At 38.7% G+C, this 21,003-nt stretch overlaps 1 protein-coding gene across 1 annotated transcript in view; it reads left to right on the top strand.

Moving 5' to 3' along the window:
• DNAH6 (dynein axonemal heavy chain 6) overlaps window positions 1-21,003 on the top strand; it is a 307,800-nt gene that overhangs the window by 48,617 nt on the left and 238,180 nt on the right. The window contains exons 9-12 of the mRNA XM_060187710.1: window positions 3,213-3,329; window positions 5,976-6,176; window positions 9,121-9,241; window positions 19,988-20,139. Of these exons, the coding sequence (XP_060043693.1) occupies window positions 3,213-3,329; window positions 5,976-6,176; window positions 9,121-9,241; window positions 19,988-20,139 (591 nt within the window). The remainder of the gene's footprint in view (window positions 1-3,212; window positions 3,330-5,975; window positions 6,177-9,120; window positions 9,242-19,987; window positions 20,140-21,003) is intronic.

Here is a 21,003-nt window from a genome sequence, read left to right as displayed (position 1 = left end):
GTTTGGTGCCTGCAATACAAATCCACTGCTCCTGCAGCCATTTTTTCCATCTTTTTTTTTTTTGATAGGACAGAGAGAAATTGAGAGGCGAAGGCAGAGAGAGAGAGAGAGAGAGAGAGAGAGAGAAAGGGAAAGAGAGAGAGAGAGAGACCTGATTTCAGACCTGCTTCACTGCTTTGTGACGCAACACCCCTGCAGGTGGGGAACTGGGGGCTTGAACCAGGATCCTTGTGTGGGTCCTTACACTTCATGCTATGTATGTTTAACCTGGTGCACCAGTGCCTACCTTCCCTTCTCTTTCTCTGTCTTCTCCTCCTCTCTTGATTTTTGTCTCTATCCAATAAATAACAATATTAAAATATATATTATATGTAGTTTCCTTATAATAGTTTCACACAGAAATCTATCTTATTTCTAGTAAATTATTTTTGTGCTATTGAACATTTTCTCACTATTGCAAATAATGCCTCATCAAACACTGTTGTATATACATTTTTCACATGTCTGTGACTCTTCTCCTTGGAAGACATTTCTAAATTTCATTTATGACTTAAAATTTTGTGTCAGCTTGCAACCTTCCTAGCAGTGTTTCAGAATGAGTCCTTTTTTAGATATTTGCTTTAATATTTGCTAGCTTGTGGTGATTATAAATTAGTATGTCACTGCTTTCAAAGATCGTATTAATGGGACCAGGCAATGGTACACCTGGTTAAGTGCACACATTACAATGGGCAAGGACACAGTTTCAAGCCCCTGTTCCCTACCTGTAGGGGGAAAGATTCCCAACTAATGAAGCAGTGCTGCAGGTGTCTCTCTGTCTCTTCTCTTCTATCTCACCCTCCCTTCTCAACTGTCTTAATGGAGAAAAGAAGGGAGAGGTTGATTAATCATTTGTCTATGCTTTTTAAGAATTACCAGGTTATGCAGCGGGTTAAGTGCACGTGGCGCAAAGCGCAAGGACTGGCGTGAGGATCCCAGTTCAAGCCTCCAGCTCCCCACCTGCAGGTGGGGTCACTTCACAGGCAGTGAAGCAGGTCTGCAGGTGTCTATCTTTCTCTCCCCTTCTCTGTCTTCCCCTCCTCTCTCCATTTCTTTCTGTCCTATTCAACAGTGACGACATCAACTTAATAACTACAGCAACAATAAAAACAAGGACAACAAAAAGGAAATAAATAAATATTAAGAATTACCAGGTTATTGGCATCCCACATTTTCCAATTCAAGTTTATTTGTACTTGAGTATAAATGATTATTTCATTAGCATATATTTCTATTAAGTATATTAAGTGTATTTCTAATGAAATGGTATCAGCCTTCCATTTCCCATGTACATTAGTCATATATTTCTTCCAGTTGTTTGCCTTTCATTTTATTGGTAGTGTTTTTGGCAAGGACAAAAGTTTTACAATTAGATGATCTTCCAATATTTGCATTTATTTATTTATTTTTCTTATCTTAAAATATTTATTTATCTTATGAAAGTGAGGAAAGGTAGAGAGACCAAAGCACCGCTTTACCATCCATGCAGTTCCTCTTGTCTCTGTCCTTGGTGCTCCCATGTGCTTGGAGTTCAAACCCAAAGCTTCATTCATACATATAAGGAATGTACTCTATATACTGAGCTACCTCTCCAGGGTCAGTCATCTGCTTATCTTTTTATTTATTTATAAAATGGAATTATTGACAAGACCATAGGATAAGAGGGATATAATTCCACATAATTCCCACCACCAGAACTCTGTATCCAATTGCCTCCCTTGATAGCTTTCCTATTCTGTATCCCTCTGGGAGTACAGATCCGGGATCATTATGGGGTGCGGAAGGTGAGAGGTCTGGCTTCTATAATTGCTTCCCTGCTGAACATGAGCATTGGCAGGTTGATTCATACTCCCAGCTTGTCTCTCTCTTTCCCTACTGGGGTAGGGATCTGGGGAGGTGGGGCTCCAGGACACCTTGGGAGGGTCATCTGCCCAGTGAAGTCAGGCTGGCATCATGATAGCATCTGGAACCTGGTGGCTGAAAAGGAGTTAAGAACAAATTGTTGACTAATCATGAACCTAAAGGCTGGAATATTACAGATGAAGATTTGGGGTCTCCGTTTTGGAAAAAGCTAGTAGGTCTATTTTAGGTATATTCCAAGGAGCCCATAACCCTACTAGTTTTTGCCTGAGCTTGAAATCTAACATGCAGGTGACCTAAGTTATTGTCTGGAGAGATAGTGTGAGAGTTGGAAATATTTGCCTTTATTTTTTAAAATTATGATAATATTGAAATTCTGTTCTGACATTATAACTCAGCCATTTATACAAATTCAAAAGTGGGGGGCTGGGTGGTAGCCCAGTTAGTTAAGCACACATGGCACAAACAAAGCACAAGAACTGTTGTAAGGATCTTGTTTGAGCCCTCAGCTCCCCACCTACAGGAGGGTTGCTTCACAAGCGGTGAAGCAGGTCTGCAGGTGTCTATTTTTCTCTCCCTCATCTTCCCCTCCTCTCTCGATTTCTCCCTGTCCTCTCCAACAACAACAACAGCTATAACAACAATAACAACCACAACGAGGGCAACAAAAATGGGAAAAATAGCCTCCAGGAGCAGTGAATTTGTAGTGCTGGCACCAAGCCCCAGCAATAACCTGGAGGCAAAAAATAAGAAAAAAGACGAATTCAAAGGTACACTGCCTCTTTGCATTACAGAAGCATTTCTTTATTTTTAAAAGTATTTATTAATTTTATTGCCCTTGTTTTATTGTTGTAGTTATTATTGTTGCTGTTATTGATGTCATCATTGTTGGATAGGACAGAGAGAAATGGAGAGCAGAAGGGAAGACAGAGAGGAGGAGAGAAAGATAGACACCTTCAGACCTGCTTCACCACCTGTGAAGCGACTCCCCTGCAGGTGGGGAGCCAGGGGCTCGAACTGGGATCCTTACTCTGGTCATCATTGTTGGATAGGACAGAGAGAAATGGAGAGCAGAAGGGAAGACAGAGAGGAGGAGAGAAAGATAGACACCTTCAGACCTGCTTCACCACCTGTGAAGCGACTCCCCTGCAGGTGGGGAGCCAGGGGCTCGAACTGGGATCCTTACTCTGGTCCTTCCAGTCTGCGCCATGTGTGCTTAACCTGCTGAGCTACCATCCAACTCCATACAGAAGCATTTTATATTACACCTGGTACTTAAAATCTCTATAACACTGAAAATATGCTCATTTCAGGGAGCCTCAGTAATGGAAAAGCAGGAAGAAGATGATTCTCTCATCCCTATGTTTCTCACAGAGCTGATTTTGACAGTTCAGTCACTACTCTTTGAGCCTTCGCTGGACGATTTTCTGGTGTGTTTCTTTATATAATATTCTTACCCAAACACCTTTCTGCAAAGGGAAAAGCTCTTTTACTATCAAATGACTAGTGGGATTGGCCTTGTCACTCCTCCAAAATGAGGAGGGGGCATTGTTCTCTAAATAGTATGACATCTACATAAAACTAAAAGCTTGGCCATTTTCTTTAGCATGAGAGAAATTAAAGATTTGATAGAATACAGCATCTAAAGAATATATTATATACAAAATTTATAATTAACTATAGGAATACCTCTAATAGAAGTCTAAGAAATCATTTATTGTGAATGCCATTTTATAAGACATTTTTTAATGTGCTTCCCAAGATTAAACTCAGAGACTCAGTCAGTGGTCTACCCACTGAGCCTCTTTCTTGGCCCAAACCAGTGATCTGGAAGGTATCTTGGGTTCTTCCTTACTTCTCTGAGACTAAGTCCTTTGTAAACCCTTAGTTGCACTTACTGCTGGGATCTTTACTGGCTCCCAGTTAGGCTGCTGTAATAGTCTGGTCTCATCTGCATGTCTACCCTTTAATTTTCTACATTACTCACAGTGGGATTGTGCTCTGTTTTAGTTTTTTTCATTAACCAGGGTTATTTCTGGGGCTTAGTACCTGCATGTCAAAATCCACTGCTCCTAATTGCCATTGTTCCTCCTTCCTTTCTTTTTTCCTTCCCCTTCCTCTTTCCCTTCCCTTCCTTTCCCTTCCCTTCCCTTCCCTTTCCTTCCCTTCCCTCCCTTTTCCTTTCCCTTCCCCTTTCCATTTCCTTTCCCTTCCCCTTTCCATTTCCCTTTCCCTTCCCTTTCCCATCCCCTTTCCCCTTCCTTTCCCTTCCCTTCCCTTCTCTCATTCCCTCTCCCTCTCCCTCTCCCTCCCCCTCTCCCTCTCCCTCTCCCTCTCCCTCTCCCTCTCCCATCACTCCTCTCCTCTCTCCTCCCCTCCCTTTCCCTTCCCTTCCCTTCCCTTGCTTTCCTTTTTTTTTCTTCCCTCTCTCTCTGTCTCTTTGATAGAGACAGAATTTGAGAGGGAACTGAGGGGAACCTGCAGCACTACCCCTACCACTTATGAAACTATTTCTCTGCAAGTGGAAGCTAGAGACTTGAACCCAGGTCCTTGCTAATGTTCTACTGGGGGCACCACTGCCAAGAGCCCTTTTATTTTAATATTGCATAGTATTCATATATGCCATATTTCAATCTAACCTTGTCACTTAAAATTACAATTTCTCCAGTACCTATAGTAATATTTTTCAAATAATTCTCTGTGATATATTATTAGACATTACAGGCAGAAAGGAGTTGGGACACATATAAACTTTATTTTTATTTGATAAAACAGAGAGAAATTGAGGTGGAGGAGGAGATAGGGAGAAAGAAAGACACCTGCAACACAGCTTCAACACTCACGAAACTTTCTGCATGCAGATGGGGACTAGGGGCTTAAACCCAGGCCCTTGAGCATCGTAACATGTGTGCTCAACCAGGTACGCCACCACCCAGCCCAGTTTACATGTAAACTTTCTCAAGTTTCTGACACTCTCACCCCTAGCCTAGATCCTCTTCCACTATCATGCACCAGGACCTGAAAGTCCTATCCCCTCTCCCCTCATGTCCCAGAGTCCTTTACTTTGGTGTAATATACTTTTTTTTTTTTAATTAAAATTTTTTTAAAAAATTTTTTAACCAGAGCACTGTTACGCTCTGGCTTACGGTGGTGCAGGGGATTGAACTTGGGACTTTGGAGCCTCAGGCATGAGAGTCTATACTTGTTGTTGTTTTTAATGCAGTACTGCTAACTGACACTTGGCCTCGCATGTGAGGCATGGATTCTACAGCTTAGCTATGACACTTGAACAGGTGCATACTTTTCCAGAGTATAAACATACCATAACATAGCCATAATCCTATTTTTGAACACTAAGTATTTCCTCTAATTGGGGGCTGGATGGTGATGCATATGGGTTACTATGTGTAAGGACCCAGGTTCAAGCTCCCAGTTCCTGCCAGAAGGAGGGAAACTTCATGAGCATTGGAGCAGGCTGCCAGTGCCTCTCTTGTCCCATAACTCACCTTATTTCTCTCTGTCTCATATCATAATTTTTAAAAGAAAGGGGGGAAAAGAGCGGTGGATTCACTGTGACAACCCAGGTGAAAAAACAAAACAAACAAAAACAACTTAAAGGACTTCCTCTAATAGATTATTATTATTAAAAATGTGGTAGTGAATGTCTTTGCACTTTAATATTTATTTACACATGTTATTTGTCTCCTAGGTTAGATTTCTGCACTATAAAAAAATAGAAGCATTTAGCCCATCCTTTAAGTTTCCCTGACTCTGTAGGCATGCTTTGGCCTTCCTTCACTTTTGATTCTTCTGTGTTTATTTCATGCTTATTCTATACAGTCATTACAATGTATTGGAATTTTTGTTTCTCTACTTCTCTTTTAGTTAGGAAATGCCTCTTGATGACAAGCACTGTTGTCTTTTGATTTGTAATGTACTCAGAATTAACACAGTTAATTTATACATTGAATGGGTTATCCCTTTATTTTATCTTAATATTTCAGAAAATTTAAAAATATTCATTAAAATGTTCCTGTGTGTATTTACACTATGCTTATGCTTTTTATCTCTAACAGGATGGCATCTCTGGCGCAATCAATCATTTTCAAAGCACTGTGTTATCAGTCCCTAATCTTGTTCCTGATGCATATTTTAATGCTTTCACCAGCCCTTACATTAACAATAAGCTTGAAGAAAAAACCTGTGGATCTGGCCCAAGCTTATCAGCAGTATTTGAGGATGATAAATATTTTCACACAATTATCCTTCAAATAAAGGTACATTTGATTTTGGTAATACTATCCTAAAAGATTCTTAACTTTTTTTTCTTTTTTTTTTTTTCCTTCTGGGGTTATTGCTGCAGCTCGGTGCCTGTACCACAAATCTACTGCTCCTGGAGGCTATTTTCCCTGTTTGTTGCCCTCGTGTTGTATTGTTGTTGTGGTTATTATTTTGTTGTTGGATAAGACAGAGAAATCGAGAGAGGAGGGGAAGACAGAGATGGGGAGAGAAAGACAGACACTTACAGACCTGCTTCACCAGTCATGAAGCTCCCCTGCAGTTGGGGAGCCAGGTGGATCGAACTGGGAACCTTACCCCTGTCCTTGCGCTTCACCCACGTGCGCTTAACCCACTGCGCTACCGCCCAATCCCCAAGATTCTTAATTTTTAAGAAGAAATTGAGTAATATGTTTTCTTTCCTTAAATTAAAAGTTACTAAATCTCAATTTTTTCTTTTCTTTTTAAGAAATAAATCATAGTTTACTAATAGTTTACATATCCCTTTCTATGATTCTTTTTCTAAAATTTTTTTTGAATTTATTTATTTATTCATGAGAAAGATAGGAGGAGAGAAAGAACCAGACATCACTCTGGTACATGTGCTGCCGGGGATAAAACTCAGGACCTCATGGTTGAGAATCCAATGCTTTGTCCACTACACCACTTCCCAGACCATGATTCTTTTTTTTTCACTTGGCTATTTTATCATGTGCGCTTAACCCACTGTGCTACAGCCTATATGGCTATTTTAAATGTGTGATTAAAAGTGGTTCCAAGATTGTAAAATTTTAGGGTATCTTTCTACACCAAATCTTGCTTAAGTTCTAAATAATAAAATTCAATAATGTTTATCATTTAAAACTGTCTTGTAAAGGATAATTTTTCAACTTTATTATACAGTTGCAATATTCAAAGCATTTTAACATAATGATCATCTGTGTATGTGTACTACTGTATGTAGCATATCCATCATCTCCCATTTTTATGTTTTTTTTCCATTTCATGAGGACTTTTAAGTTTTATTATATCAGAGAGAAATAAGTACAAAATCACTGTAAGGCATATAAAAACAGCATAACCAAGTTGAAACAAAAATAAATCAATAGTATTATGAAACAGGAGTATGCTTAATTTACCTATTAGAAGAAAAAGATTTTCAGTTTGACTTATAAGGCAAGACAGACAATCTGGGTGTGTTCAGGAGAGAATACATTAATCTAAAGAGAGGGACAACTGCAACATGGTAGTGTAGGGCTAGAACCCAGGGTTTCACATCTGTAAGTCCTGTGTTCTTGCCTGTAGAGCCACCTCCCCAGCTATGAAATTAAAAACAAATTCAGAAAGGCTCAATGGTGGAGACAAAAATAAATAGTAAGAAAGGAGGCCTTGTGACCCCATGAGTCAGGAGTTTTCTATCTCCCCTCAATGTGGGCTTTACCACTTGTGGCCATTTTTTTATTCTGATAGACAGACTGAGCGAGGCAAAAACAACACACAGTGGAGCTTCCTCCTTTGTCAGCACTGTTCATACAGTGCCAGAGCACCAACAAACCTGGTTAAGTGCACACAAGCTCCTGGTCCCCACCTACAGGAGGAAAGCTTCACAAGTGGTGAAGCAGGTCTGAAGGTGTCTCTGTCTCTTTATCTCCCTCTTCCCTCTCAATTTTTCTCTGTTTCTAGCTAATAATAAATAAAGAAGAACTATTTAACCAAGGTAATAAATGAAGAAATATTAATATATCCAGATGTGTGTGTACCATTGTATGTAAATGGATTTTCTACTTCCAGCTACTATCCCTAAAGTATGATTTTCAACCACTTACCCTCATATTGTTGTGTTAGGCCATTCACATTGTTGTGTTCCATAGGCCATTCATGTTTTCCTGGGGACTAATTTCTGTCATTTTCAAAAAGTCCTGTTAGGAAACAGAGAGAAGGCTATGAAATGTATCTGTAGCTAAGAGAGACATGAACCACGACCAACGACAAATACATCTTTATTGACCTTTATGGGCACTGAACATATAAACACTGGCATACATTTTAAAGTGACTGACATTAATTATTTTGGTTTACAGAAACCAACCAACCAAACAAACAAACAAAAAAAAAAACACAGGGAAGTAGAAGTTGAAGTCAAATTTAAAAGAGGTGAAGGTGGGGGCCAGGCAGTAGCGCAGTGGGTTAAGCACACATGGAGTCAAGCACACGGAACCAGCTTAAGGATCCAGGTTCAGACCCTGACTCCCCACCTGTAGGGGGGTTGCTTCACAAGTGGTGAAGCAGGCCTGCAGGTGTCTATCCTTCTCTCACCCTCTCTGTCTTCCTCTCCTCTCTCAATTTATCTCTCCTGTATAACAATTACAGCAACAAGGGCAAAAAAATGGCCTCCAGGAATAGTGGAGTCATATGCAGGCACTAAGCCCCGGCAATAACCCTGGAGGCAAAAAAAATTGAAGGCAAGACTTTTAATTAGAGTAAGTGATGGGCATTGGGAATAAGAGATTAAACTTGCCATCATAGTATATTTAATAGTAAGATTAAGCAAATCATTTTGTAGTTTTTGTTAAACCTTTTGCCATTGCTCAAAAATACTCATGTTAAAATAAAAAAAATTACAGTTTGGAAAGTAATTTGACACTTTCTTCTGGCATATTTTGACTACTGATGTGTAATTTTAATGTGAAGCTTATAATTACAAGTGTCTTCTTTTAACTTTAAGGAGCAATTCCTCACATGTGAGATTGGATGATCTTTTTTTTATTATTATTTCATAAGAACATTCGATAAAAGTTCCAGGCTCAAGGCTGTTCTCTTTCTTGACTTATGTGTATTGAAGTTCAAGCTGTTGACTATAGAAAAGGCATTGGTGTATTTTACTTAGAGTGAATTGAATTCTAGAAAAAAAAAAGTAATTTTGTCTTTGTTTTTGTGATTTAGGAAACCATAAGGCAGGCATTTGAATCTGCCCAATTATATGCTAATACTTTTGAAAAGTTACAGAAATTTTTCAAGGAAAATGAAAGTCTTGACTTGCAAGCTCTTAAACTGCAAGAACCTGGTGAGATATTTATGTCTCAATACTAATTATTGATAGGGATTTAGAAGTTTATGGTCTTCTGTTTGTTTGGTAACAGAAATTATAGATCAACAGTTGACTTGACAAAAAAATAACAGTTTATTCATTTCTATGTTATTTTCCTTCCCCCCCCCCGAGCTTTATTCAGCATTGATTTTAAAAAATTATTAGTAGTTCATAAAGGTTTACAAATTATAAAATTACAAAATTTAGTTCCACACTGCACCCACCAACAAAATTTTGTGCCTCTACCCTCCCGTTGATTATCACCATAGTTCTCATGAAGTCTCAGAGATGGTTTGTTTACATCTTTCCAAGTTTTTTTTCCATGTATTTTTTTAAATTTCTTTCTTTTTAATTTCTTTATTGGGGAATTAATGTTTGACATTCAACAGTAAATATAATAGTTTGTACATGCATAACATTTCCCAGTTTTCCATATAACAGTACAACCCCCACTAGGTCCTCTGTCATCCTTCTTGGATCTGTATTAACCCACCCACCCACCTATCCCAGAGTCTTTTACTTTGGTGCAGTATGCAAATTCCAGTTCAGGTTCTACTTGTGTTTTCTTTTCTGATCTTGTTTTTCAACTTCTGCCTGAGAGTGAGATCATCCCATATTCATCCTTCTGTTTCTGACTTATTTAACTTAACATGAATTCCTCAAGGTCCATCCAAGATCGGCTGAAAATGGTGGAGTCACCATTTTTTATAGTTGAGTAGTATTCCACTGTATATATATATATATATATATATATATATATATATATATATATATATATATATATATATATATACCACAACTTGCTCAGCCACTCATCTGTTGTTGGACACCTGGGTTGCTTCCAGGTTTTGGCTATTTATTACAAATTGTGCTGCCAAGAACAATCTTTTTGGATGGGTGTGTTGGGTCCCTTAGGATGTATCCCCAGAGAGGAATTGCAGGATCATAGGTTAGGTCCATTTCTAGCCTTCTGAGAGTTCTCCAGACTGTTATCCACAGAGGTTGGGCCAATTGACATTCCCACCAGCAGTGTAGGAGGGTTTCTTTGACCCCACAACCTCTCCAGCATTGCTGTTACCTTTTCTGATGTATGACATTCTCACAAGAGTGAAGTGATATCTCATTGTTTTCTTTATTTGCATTTCTCTGACAGTCAGAGACTTGGTGCATTTTTTCATGTGTTTCTTGGCCTTTTGGATCTCTTCTGTGGTGAATATTCTGTCCATGTCCTCCCCCCATTTTTGGATGGGGTTACTTGTTTTCTTCTTATTGAGATTTGCAAGTTCTTTATATATGTTGGTTATTAAACTCTTATCTGATGTATGGCATGTAAAGATCTTCTCCCATTCTGTGAGGGGCTACTTGGTTTGGGTAGAAGTTTCTTTAGCTATACAGAAGCTTTTTAATTTGATGTAGTCTCATAGGTTTATGCTTGCCTTAGTCTTCTTTGTATTTGGATTTGTTTCATTGAAGATGTCTTTAAAATTTATGTGGAAAAGAGTTCTGCCAATATTGGTTAGGTTTACTCCTAGATTTTTTATTTCTTTATTGGGGAATTAATGTTTTACATTCAACAGTAAATATAATAGTTTGCACATGCATAACATTCCTGAGTTTCCCATATAATAATACAACCCCCACTAGGTCCTCTATCATCCTTCATGGACCTGTATTCTACCCACCCACCCACTCCAGAGTCTTTTACTTTGGTGCGATATGTCAAATCCATTTCAGGTTCTACTTGTGTTTTCTTTTCTGATCTTGTTTTTCAACTTCTGGCTGAGAGTGAGATCATCCCATATTCATCCTTCTGTTTCTCACTTATTTCACATAACATGAATTTTCAAGGTCCATCCAAGATTTGCTGAAAACGGTGAAGTCACCATTTTTTTTTAACTTAAGAAAGGATTAATTAACAAAACCATAAGGTAGGAGGGGTACAACTCCACACAATTCCCACCACCCAATCTCCATAACACACCCCCTCCCCTGATAGCTTTCCCATTCTCTATCCCCCTGGGAGCATGCACCCAGGGTCATTGAGGGTTGCAGAAGGTAGGAGGTCTGGCTTCTGTAATTGTTTCCCCGCTGAACATGGGCGTTGACTGGTCGGTCCATACTCCCAGTCTGCCTCTCTCTTTCCCTAGTAGAGTGTGTCTCTGGGGAAGCTGAGCTCCAGGACACATTGGTGGGGTCTTCAATCCAGGGAAGCCTGGTCAGCATCCTGGTGGCATCTGGAACCTGGTGATTAAAAAGAGAGTTAACATACGAAGCCAAACAAATTGTTGAGCAATCATGGACCCAAAGCTTGGAATAGTGGAGAAGAAGTGTTAGGGGGGTACTAACTGCAAACTCTAGTGTACTTCTGCTTTCAGGTATATATTTTGCAGTAGTTTATGGATACGTGTGAACAAAAGCTCTCTCTCAAAGACTGGTGTATATCTAGGTTATGGGACTTTGTTAGAAAGTGAACCACCTGAGATGAAATTAGAGTGTACTATAAAAGGAAAGGTCTCACCTGAGTAATGAAGCTGAAGGGTTGTCATTCCACTCATGAAGTCTCTGGACACAGTCTGAAGTGAAGCATGTTGAGGTGGCAATCATTGCGTTGGTTAGGTTGTGATCGGCGGATGCAATATTATTTGGTATGGATTGGGAGAGGCATACGGGAAAGTGGGCCCTATCCAAGGGTTCCAGGACTGGGGGAAGTAGGGGCTCTATAGTGGAGATGTGAGGTTCCTTAAGGTTCAAAAAGACAATTGATAGTTACTGTTATCATCACATTATTTGGTAATTGGGTTAACTTTGAAAAGTCCTTTTGTTATGGTTTGCTGTACAGTACCCAGTATCTTGTATATAGCTGTGCTATTGGATGCTTCTAATCTACTTGGTCTAGGCTTTTGAGAGAGTCCGCATATCAAATACACAGTCTATATATTAAAAAGATTCAGTTTGTGTTTTGAAAAACTTTGAGACATAATTGATTTTCCTCCTCTCAAATTAATTAACTAGTGATTTGTATGTCTACATTTTGCTAGGAGTGTACATAAACAACATTCCCACCACCGAAAGACTGTGACCCATCCCTCCCACCCACTCCCACCCCCCACTGGCCCAGGAAGCTGCATGTCTGCCCCTCACCACAGGGTTTTTACTTTGGTGCCCTACTTATAATTTGGTCAGGTCCTGCTTTTAGTTTCCCTTTAAGATGTTCTTAGTTAACTTCTGTTGATGAGTGGGATCATCCCATACTCATCTTTATCTTTCTGACTTAGCCCACTTAACATAATTCCTTCTAGCTCTGTCCAAGATGGGTCAGAGAAGGTGGGTTCATTGTTCTTGATAGCTGCATAGTATTCCATTGTGTATATATACCACAGCTTTCTCAGCCCCTCATCTGTTGTTGGGCACCTGGGTTGCTTCCAGGTTTTAGCTATGATGAATTGTGCTGCTATGAACACACCTCTTTTTCGTTGGGTGTTATGGAGTCCATGGGGTATAAGCCCAGGAGAGGAATTACTGGAACATATGGAAGGTCTATGTCTAGCCTTCTGAGAGTTTTCCAGACTGCTATCCACAGAGGCTATACCAAATTACATTCCCACCAGCAATGTAAAAGGGTTCCTCTGTCCCTACAACCTCTCCAGCATTTGTTGCTGCTGTCCTTTTTGATGTATGCCATTCTCACAGGAGTGAGGTGGTATCTTAGTGCTGTCTTAATTTGCATTTCTCTGACAATCAGTGACCTAGAGCAGTTTTTCATATGTTTTTTAGCCTTTTGGATCTCCTCTGTAGTGAATGTTTTGTTCATATCCTCTGCCCATTTTTGGATGGGGTCATTTGCTTTTTTGGTGCTAAGTTTGCTGAGCTCTTTATATACTTTGGTGATTAGTTTCTTGTCTGATGTATGGCATGTGAAGATCTTCTCCCATTCTGTGAGGGGTCTCTTTGTTTGTTTAATAGTTTCTTTGGATGCGCAGAAGCTTTTCAATTTGATGTAGTCCCATTGGTTTGTTTCTGCTTTAGTCTTCCTTGCAGTTGGGTTTGATTCATCAAAGATGTCCTTGAGGTGTAGGTGGGAAAGTGTTTTACCAATGTTTTCCTCTAAGTATTTGATTGTTTCTGGTCTGACATCCAGGTCTTTGATCCATTTGGAGTTGATTTTTGTTTCTGGTGAGATAAAGTGGTTCAATTTCATTCTTCTGCATGTTACAACCCAGTTTCCCCAGCACCATTTATTGAAGAGAACCTCCTTCTTCCATTTAATGCTTTGGGCCCCCTTATCAAAGATTAGATGTCCATAGGTGTGGGGATTTATTTCTGGACTTTCAATTCTGTTCCACTGGTCTGTGTGCCTATTTTTGTTCCAGTACCATGCTGTTTTGATGATGATGGCTTTATAATATAGTTTAAGGTCTGGGAGTGTGATGCCTCCATTTCTGTTTCTTTTCCTCAAGATGGTTTTGGCAATTCTAGGTGTTTTCAGGTTCCAGATAAATGATTGTAGTGTTTGTTCTATTCTCTTAAAGAATCCTGGTGGAACTTTGATGGGTATTGCATTAAATTTGTATATGGCTCTGGGGAGAATATTCATTTTGATGATATTTATTCTTCCAATTCATGAGCATGGGATATCTTTCCATTTCTTGGTATCAGTTTCTATTTCCTTGAGTAGCGACTCATAGTTTTCAGCATACAAGTCTTTCACTTCTTTGGTCAACTTTATTCCTAGGTATTTGATTGATTTTGCTGAAACAGTAAATGGGAGTGATTTCTGGATGTCTTCTTCTTCAGATTTAGTGTTTGCATAAAGAAATGCCACTGATTTTTGTACATTTATTTTGTAGCCTGATGCCTTGCTCTATTGCCTAATAACTTCCAGTAGTTTTCTGCTGGATTCCTTAGGTTTTTCTATGTATACTGTCATATCATCTGCAAATAGTGAGAGCTTGACTTCTTCCCTTCCAATCTGTATTCCTTTGATTTCTTTCTCTTGCCTGATTGCTATGGCAAGAACTTCCAATACTATGTTGAAGAGTAACGGTGACAGTGGACAGTCCTGTCTAGTCCCCGATCTGAGGGGGAATGCTTTCAGCTTCTGTCCATTGAGTATGATGTTGGCTGTAGGTTTGCTGTATACTCCACTATCTTGAGGAATTTCACATCTATTCCCATTTTTTGTAGAGTTTTGAGCATGAATGGGTGTTGGATCTTGTCAAAGGCTTTCTCTGAATCTATTGAGATAATCATGTGGTTTTTGGCTTTTCTTTTATTGATGTAGCGAATGACATTGATTGACTTATGGATGTTGAACCAGCCTTGCATTCCTGGGATGAATCCCACTTGGTCATGATGAACAATCTTTTTGATATGTTGCTGTATCCGGTTGTCCAAGATCTTGTTTAATATTTTGTCATCTATGTTCATCAGTGATATTGGTCTGTAGTTTTCCTTTTTTGTTCTGTCCTTATCAGCTTTTGGTATCAGGGTGATGTTGGCTTCATAGAAGGTGGAAAGGAGTATTCCTGTTTCTTCAATCTTATGGAAAAGCTTAAGAAGTATGGGTACTAACTGTTTCCTGAAAGTTTTGTAGAATTCGTTTGTGAAGCCATCTGGTCCAGGACTTTTTTTGTTGTGGAGATCCTTAATAATGGTTTCAATTTCTTTGTCTGTCGTTGGTGCATTTAGATTTTGTAGTTATTCTTGGTTCAGTTTTGGAAGGGCATATGCTTCTAGGAATTGTTCCATTTCTTCCAGATTCTCTAGCTTGGTGGCGTATAGTTCTTTATAGAATTTTCGCAGGATTCTCTGGATTTCTGTGGTGTCAGTTGTGATATCTCCAACATCATTTACAATTCTCTTAATTTGAGTCTTCTGTCTTCTTTTTTTGGTGAGTCTGGCTAGGGGTTTGTCAATTTCGTTTAATCTTTCAAAGAACCAACATTTGGCTTCATTGATCTTTTGTATGGTTCTTTTATTTTCGATGTTGTTTATTTCTGCTCTAACTTTAGTGTTTTCTGTCCTTCTGGTTGCTTTAGGGTTCCTTTGTTCCTCTTCCTCTAAGTCCTTGAGGTGTGCAGTAAGGTAATTTGAGCTTCTTCTTGGTGTTTAATATGTGATTGTATGGCTATAAGTTTCCCTCTCAGTACTGCTTTAGCTGTGTCCCAAATATTTTGACAGGTTGTGTCTTCATTTTCATTTGTTTCCAGGAACATTTGAATTTCCTGCTTCAGTGAGTCTCTGACCCAGTGGTTCTTAAGGAATATGTTTTTTAGTTTCCAAATTCTCTGACTTTTAATAATTTTCTGTTTGTTGTTAAATGTTCGTTTTACTCCACTGTGGTCTGAGATGATACTTGGGATGATTTCAGTGTTCTTGAATTTATTGATGCTGTCTTTGTGGCCTAACATGTGGTCTATCCTTGAGTATGTGTTATGTGGATTTGAAAAGAAGGTGTATTCCAGTTTTTTGGGGTGAAGAACTCTGATAACGTCCAAGAGGTCTAGTCTGTCAATATCTTCATTCAATTCTCTTGTATCTTTATTGGTTCTCTGCTTTGTTGATATATCTAAGTGTGAGAGTGGGGTATTGAAGTCTCCCGCTATTATTGTGTTACTATTGATGTATTTTTGAAAATCTTTCAGTAAGTGCTTGACGTATTTAGATGGTCCCTCATTGGGTGCATAGATGTTGATAATTGTTAAGTCTTCTTGGCTGATTCATCCTCTAATCATTATGTAATGTCCTTGCCTATCTTTTATTACTTTATTTATTTTAAAATCTATCGTGTCTGAGATGAGAATGGCTGTTCCTGCCCTTTTTTGTGGTCCGTTAGCCTGTATGATAGTTTTCCATCCTTTCACTTTAAGTCTGTGTTTATCTTGTTGTTACAGATGGGATTCTTGCAAGCAGCATATGGTTGGGTTATGTTTTTTGATCCATCCCCCACCCTGTGCCTTTTGATGGGTGAATTTAAGCCATTAACGTTTATTAATTTTATGGATTTGATGTACTGTAGTGCCATTGTTCAAAAAAAATTTTTTTTGTTTGCTCTGATATATTGCAAGTATTATAGTGATGTTCTTGTTTATAAGAGGTCTTTTAGAACCTCTTTCAGGGCTAGCTTGGTGATGGTTGCCTCCTTTAACTGTTGTTTGTCTAGAACCTGTTGTTTGTCTAAGAAGGTTTTGATCCCTCCATCTAGTTTGAATGAAAGTCTGGCAGGATATATTATCCTTGGTTGAAACCGTTTTTCATTCAGGGCTCGGTAGATATCTTGCCATTCCCTTCTGGCTTTTAGAGTTTGAGTGGAGAAGTCTGCAGATAATCTTATGGGTTTTCTTCTGTATGTGACTTTTTGTTTCTCTCTTGCAGCCTTTAGGATCCTTTCTTTATCCTTACTTCTTCTCATTGTGACTATGATGTGTCTTGGTGTCTTTAGGTCTGGGTTGATTCTGTTTGGTACTCTCTGGGCCTCTTGAATCTTGATGTCCTTTCTGTTATTGAGGTCCGGGAAGTTTTCTTCTATTATTTCCTCTAGAATGTTTGCTTCCCCTTCCACTCTTTCTTCCTCTGGCAGGCCAATTATACGAATGTTACTTCTTTTGAGATCATCCTATATGTCTCTGCTGTTGTTTTCAGTGTCTCTCAATCTCTTTTTAAGCTCTTTCACCTCTTTCTTAGTTTTCTCTAACTCATCCTCTGTCTGACTAATCCTGTTTTCAGCTTCTGTTATTCTGCTTTCCCTTGCCTCAGCTTCTTTCTTCATTACAGCTATTTCAGTTCTCTAATTGCCTCAAGATAATCAGTATTTTCCTTGGGGGTCTCAACTGTTCTTTCCCTAATATGCCATTCCTTTCTTCCAGTGTTGTTTTCATTTCTGTGATTAATAAGTTTATTATTGCATGCATACTTTTCTTATCTATGGTTACTTCTGGCTGATTTGTAGTTTCTTTTGGGCTCTTGTCTTCATTCATTGGAGTAGCAGTTTTATTTGTTTTTGATCTACCCATTTTTTGATTTATGTATTTCTTTTTTTTTATATGCTCTGTTGTTCCTCAGTTGTTGTGTCTTGAGTACACACAACACTATACTAAATACCTTTATGACAATTGCACTCACCAACCTCAGGAATTACAGTAGAAACTGAAGCAAGTACTGAAGCAGTTTAATTGTTACCAGTTAGCCAAACAATTTCTCCAGTCCGTGAAAAAATAGTAACCAAATCCCAGTGAAGAAGAAAGAGTAATGAAAGAAAGGATAGCAAGAATAGACAGTTATGTAAATCTACTATCCACTGTATATTCTAGGGGTAACAAGAGGGGAAAGGGAACTAGAGCAGAGATACACACATAGAGAGTCCACTCTGAGTCAGATTTCTTCCCCAAAATAATTCACAAATTCAAAAAGGCAAAGAAGAAGGAAGAAGTTATGACAAGATTTTATAAAAGGATTAAGGAGACAAGTTCTTCCCACAATAGATAAGATGCCCACTACCCTAGCACTGAAATATATGCTAAGAGTTAGTTCTGATCAACCTAAAGGGGGGGAAGATATATGCCTTTATATAATATTAATAGTAAAATAGAGCAGGGTAAAAATAAATAATAAAATAAAGTAAAAACCCTGTCCCAGATTACCTCAAACATTGTGATCAGAGACAGCTGATTGTTAAGAATGAGAAAAAAAAAAAAAAACCTCAGGACTAGACAAGGATAGCTGAAATAGACAGTTATGCAAATCTAGTATCCACTGTATATTCTAGGGGTGGCTAAAGGAGGAAGGGAATTTGAGCAGAGACACTCGCAGTGAGAGTCCATGCTGAGTCAGAATTCTTCCCCAAAATAATTCCCAAATGTGTTTCAGTGAATTCAAAAAAGCACACTGTTTGGTGGTGTGGGGGCTGGGGGCTATGGCTTTGGAAGCTGTAGGATTAAGGAAGAAAGGATGACAAGAATGAGAAAAAGAAAAAAAAAGAAAGAGAAAAAAGAAAAAGATAAGAAATAGAACAATCATAAAAGAGCAGTGAAAGGAAAGGTTTTTTTTTAATTTATTTATTTTAAATTATTTAATTAGCTATGCGGGGTGATGTGGGGTGGGTTGGCTACTTAGAAAGAAAAATGGCCAGAGGTTTCAGAAGCGTATAGACTTAGAATGAATGATACTCCCTGGTGGGACAGGAATTTGGTAAAGAAAGAGGCTCCTAGCACGGGATCCTGCTAGGAGCTGGTCCCCAGGGACTGGTTATGGGGGGCGGTATGCTTAAAAATTAAAAGGAAAAAAAAATTTTTCCCCTTTTTTCCTACTCTAATTCTTAACCCAAATTAAGTTATAGTCACCTCCTTGGTGTCACTGCTAGGACCCCTTATTGACTGGCCTACTAAAGGCAGAAAATCCTACCGTTTCCAGGAGATGTGGTCAGAGCTCAAGCCACTAGCAGCTTCTCAGTCCGCCATCTTCCGGGAACCACCGGGAGTTGTATTGTTAAGAGGAAAACTGGGAAATGTTATGCATGTACAAACATAAACTTTCAACTGTAAAACATTAATCTCAGAATAAATCTCAATATACTGTTGCCCCTGAGTTCATCAGTTAAGCACCCAGATCTGGTTTTTCTGATCCCAGCATTTGCTCTACTGGGTAACTTCAAATTTGGCACCAGCCATCACTGAGTATGAATTTTTGAGTCTTGAGAATGACTCCTTGCCTTTTTTTGTTCTCACTGGTTGCTTAGTGAGATTCTGAAAAGTCTCAGTTGTATTTTGTTGAGTTTTCAGGTAATTTTTGTTGCTTTTTCTAGTTGATTAGGGAGAGTAAAGTCAGACCACTGTTACTCGATAGCCAGGCCGCCAGAACTCTATGATTTTCATTTTTTTATAGGGATCAATTTTTTAAAAAATTTTTATTTGTAAAATGGAAATAATCACAAGACCATAGGATAAGAGAAGTACAATTCCACACAGTTCCCAACACTAGAACTCCGTATCCCATCCCCTCCCTTGAAAGTTAACTCTGGGAGTATAGATCTAGATCATTATGGGTTGCAGAAGGTAGAAGGTCTGGCTTGTGTAATGCTTCCCTGATGAACATGGGCATTGGCAGGTCAATTCATATTCCCAGCCTGTCTCTTTCCCTAGTGGAACAGGGCTCTGGAGAGGTGGGATTCCAGGACACACTAGTGGGGTCATCTGCCCAGGGAAGCCATGTTGGCATCATGGTAGCATCTGGAACTTGGTGGAGCAGCTCCACTCAGATTTTAAAACCAATCTGATTCTAGAATCTTGTCCATTCCAGATTATATCCTCTAAAGCAATTACAAATCATTTTTATCTGCCATAATTATATTATAATTATGTTATAAAATACTAGTTCAGGGGGTAGATAGCACAATGGTGATGTAAAGAGACTCTCACACTTAAGGCTTCAAAGTCCCATGTTCAACCCCTCCACACTACCATAAGGCAGAGATGATCAATGTTCTGGTTAAAAAAACAACATAAAATATAAGAAAATACTAGTTCGTTTATTATAAAGATAAAATATGAAACAGTCTGAACTCACATTTTCAGATATGTGGGGTACTCTAGGTATAGGTAGTAACCTTATAAATACATATGTAAATTTGTCAGTGCCATGATTTTCCAATATTTTGAAATAATTCTTTTAAAATATGATCATTAAAAGATGATGTGTTTTATACTTTATATGACTTGTTTTGTGTAGATGTTCAGTTCTTTAGTGAACAGCTGGAAAAGTATCACAGACAGCACAAGGATGCAGTAGCTCTAAGACCTACCAGAAATGTGGGATTACTGCTCATTGACACTAAGATGCTAAAAGAAAAACTAATTCCCTCACCTTTGCGCTGCCTAGAGGTAACTATCAACAAAGACAAATTTTAGTGATGGTATCTACAATTATTTTTCTACTGCAGTCAGGTGATATTTTCATATTCTAGTATTATAAGTATTTAGCACTAGCATAAGTTCTACTGGACATTTTGAATTACTAGGAGACAGAAAGACATTGAGAGGAAGGGGTTTGGACATTGTTGTGCAGGCACCAAGTCCCAGCAATAACCCTGGTGGCAATAAAATATGAAATGAAAATAATTTTATAATTTTTTTTTAAATAAAAAACTCCATAGACTATTTCCTTGTGCATTTAAAAAGAAAGGAAGAAAAACTAACATTCTTATCACACATCCACTAAAGTCAGAAGTGCACCCTGATAGTGCATCCTGGCCACAGGAAGCCAGGCTCATGCTTGCTTACTAATCAGAGTCCATCTTTGGAAACAAAGATGAAATTGAAAGATCTGTTTCTTCCAGAAACACATAACTAACACTCAACATATGAAACTGACATTGGGGAGGACTCCAAAGTGTCCACTACATGTGGCAAAGGATAACTGATGTTTTCAAGAGATTAGAATGTTGGGACTGGGTATTGGTGCACCTGGTTGAGTACACATACAGTGCATGAGGACCTGGGTTCAAGTCTCCAGTCCCCACCTGCAGGGGGAAAGCTGTGAGAATGGTGAAGCAGTATTGTAGGTGTCTCTCTGTCTCTATCCCTCTCTATCACCTACTTTCCTCTCAATTTTGGACAGTCTTGAATAAATAAAGATCATTTTTTTTAATTTCTTTATTGGGGAATTAATGTTTTACATTCAACAGTAAATACAATAGTTTGTACATGAATACCATTTCCCAGTTTTCCATATAATAATACAACCCC

Source organism: Erinaceus europaeus, chromosome 3 (genome assembly GCF_950295315.1).
Source record: "Erinaceus europaeus chromosome 3, mEriEur2.1, whole genome shotgun sequence".
NCBI classification, from domain to species: domain Eukaryota; kingdom Metazoa; phylum Chordata; class Mammalia; order Eulipotyphla; family Erinaceidae; genus Erinaceus; species Erinaceus europaeus.
The sequence above is the reverse complement of the archived record's forward strand: the minus strand, read 5'-3'. Positions and strand labels throughout refer to the sequence as shown.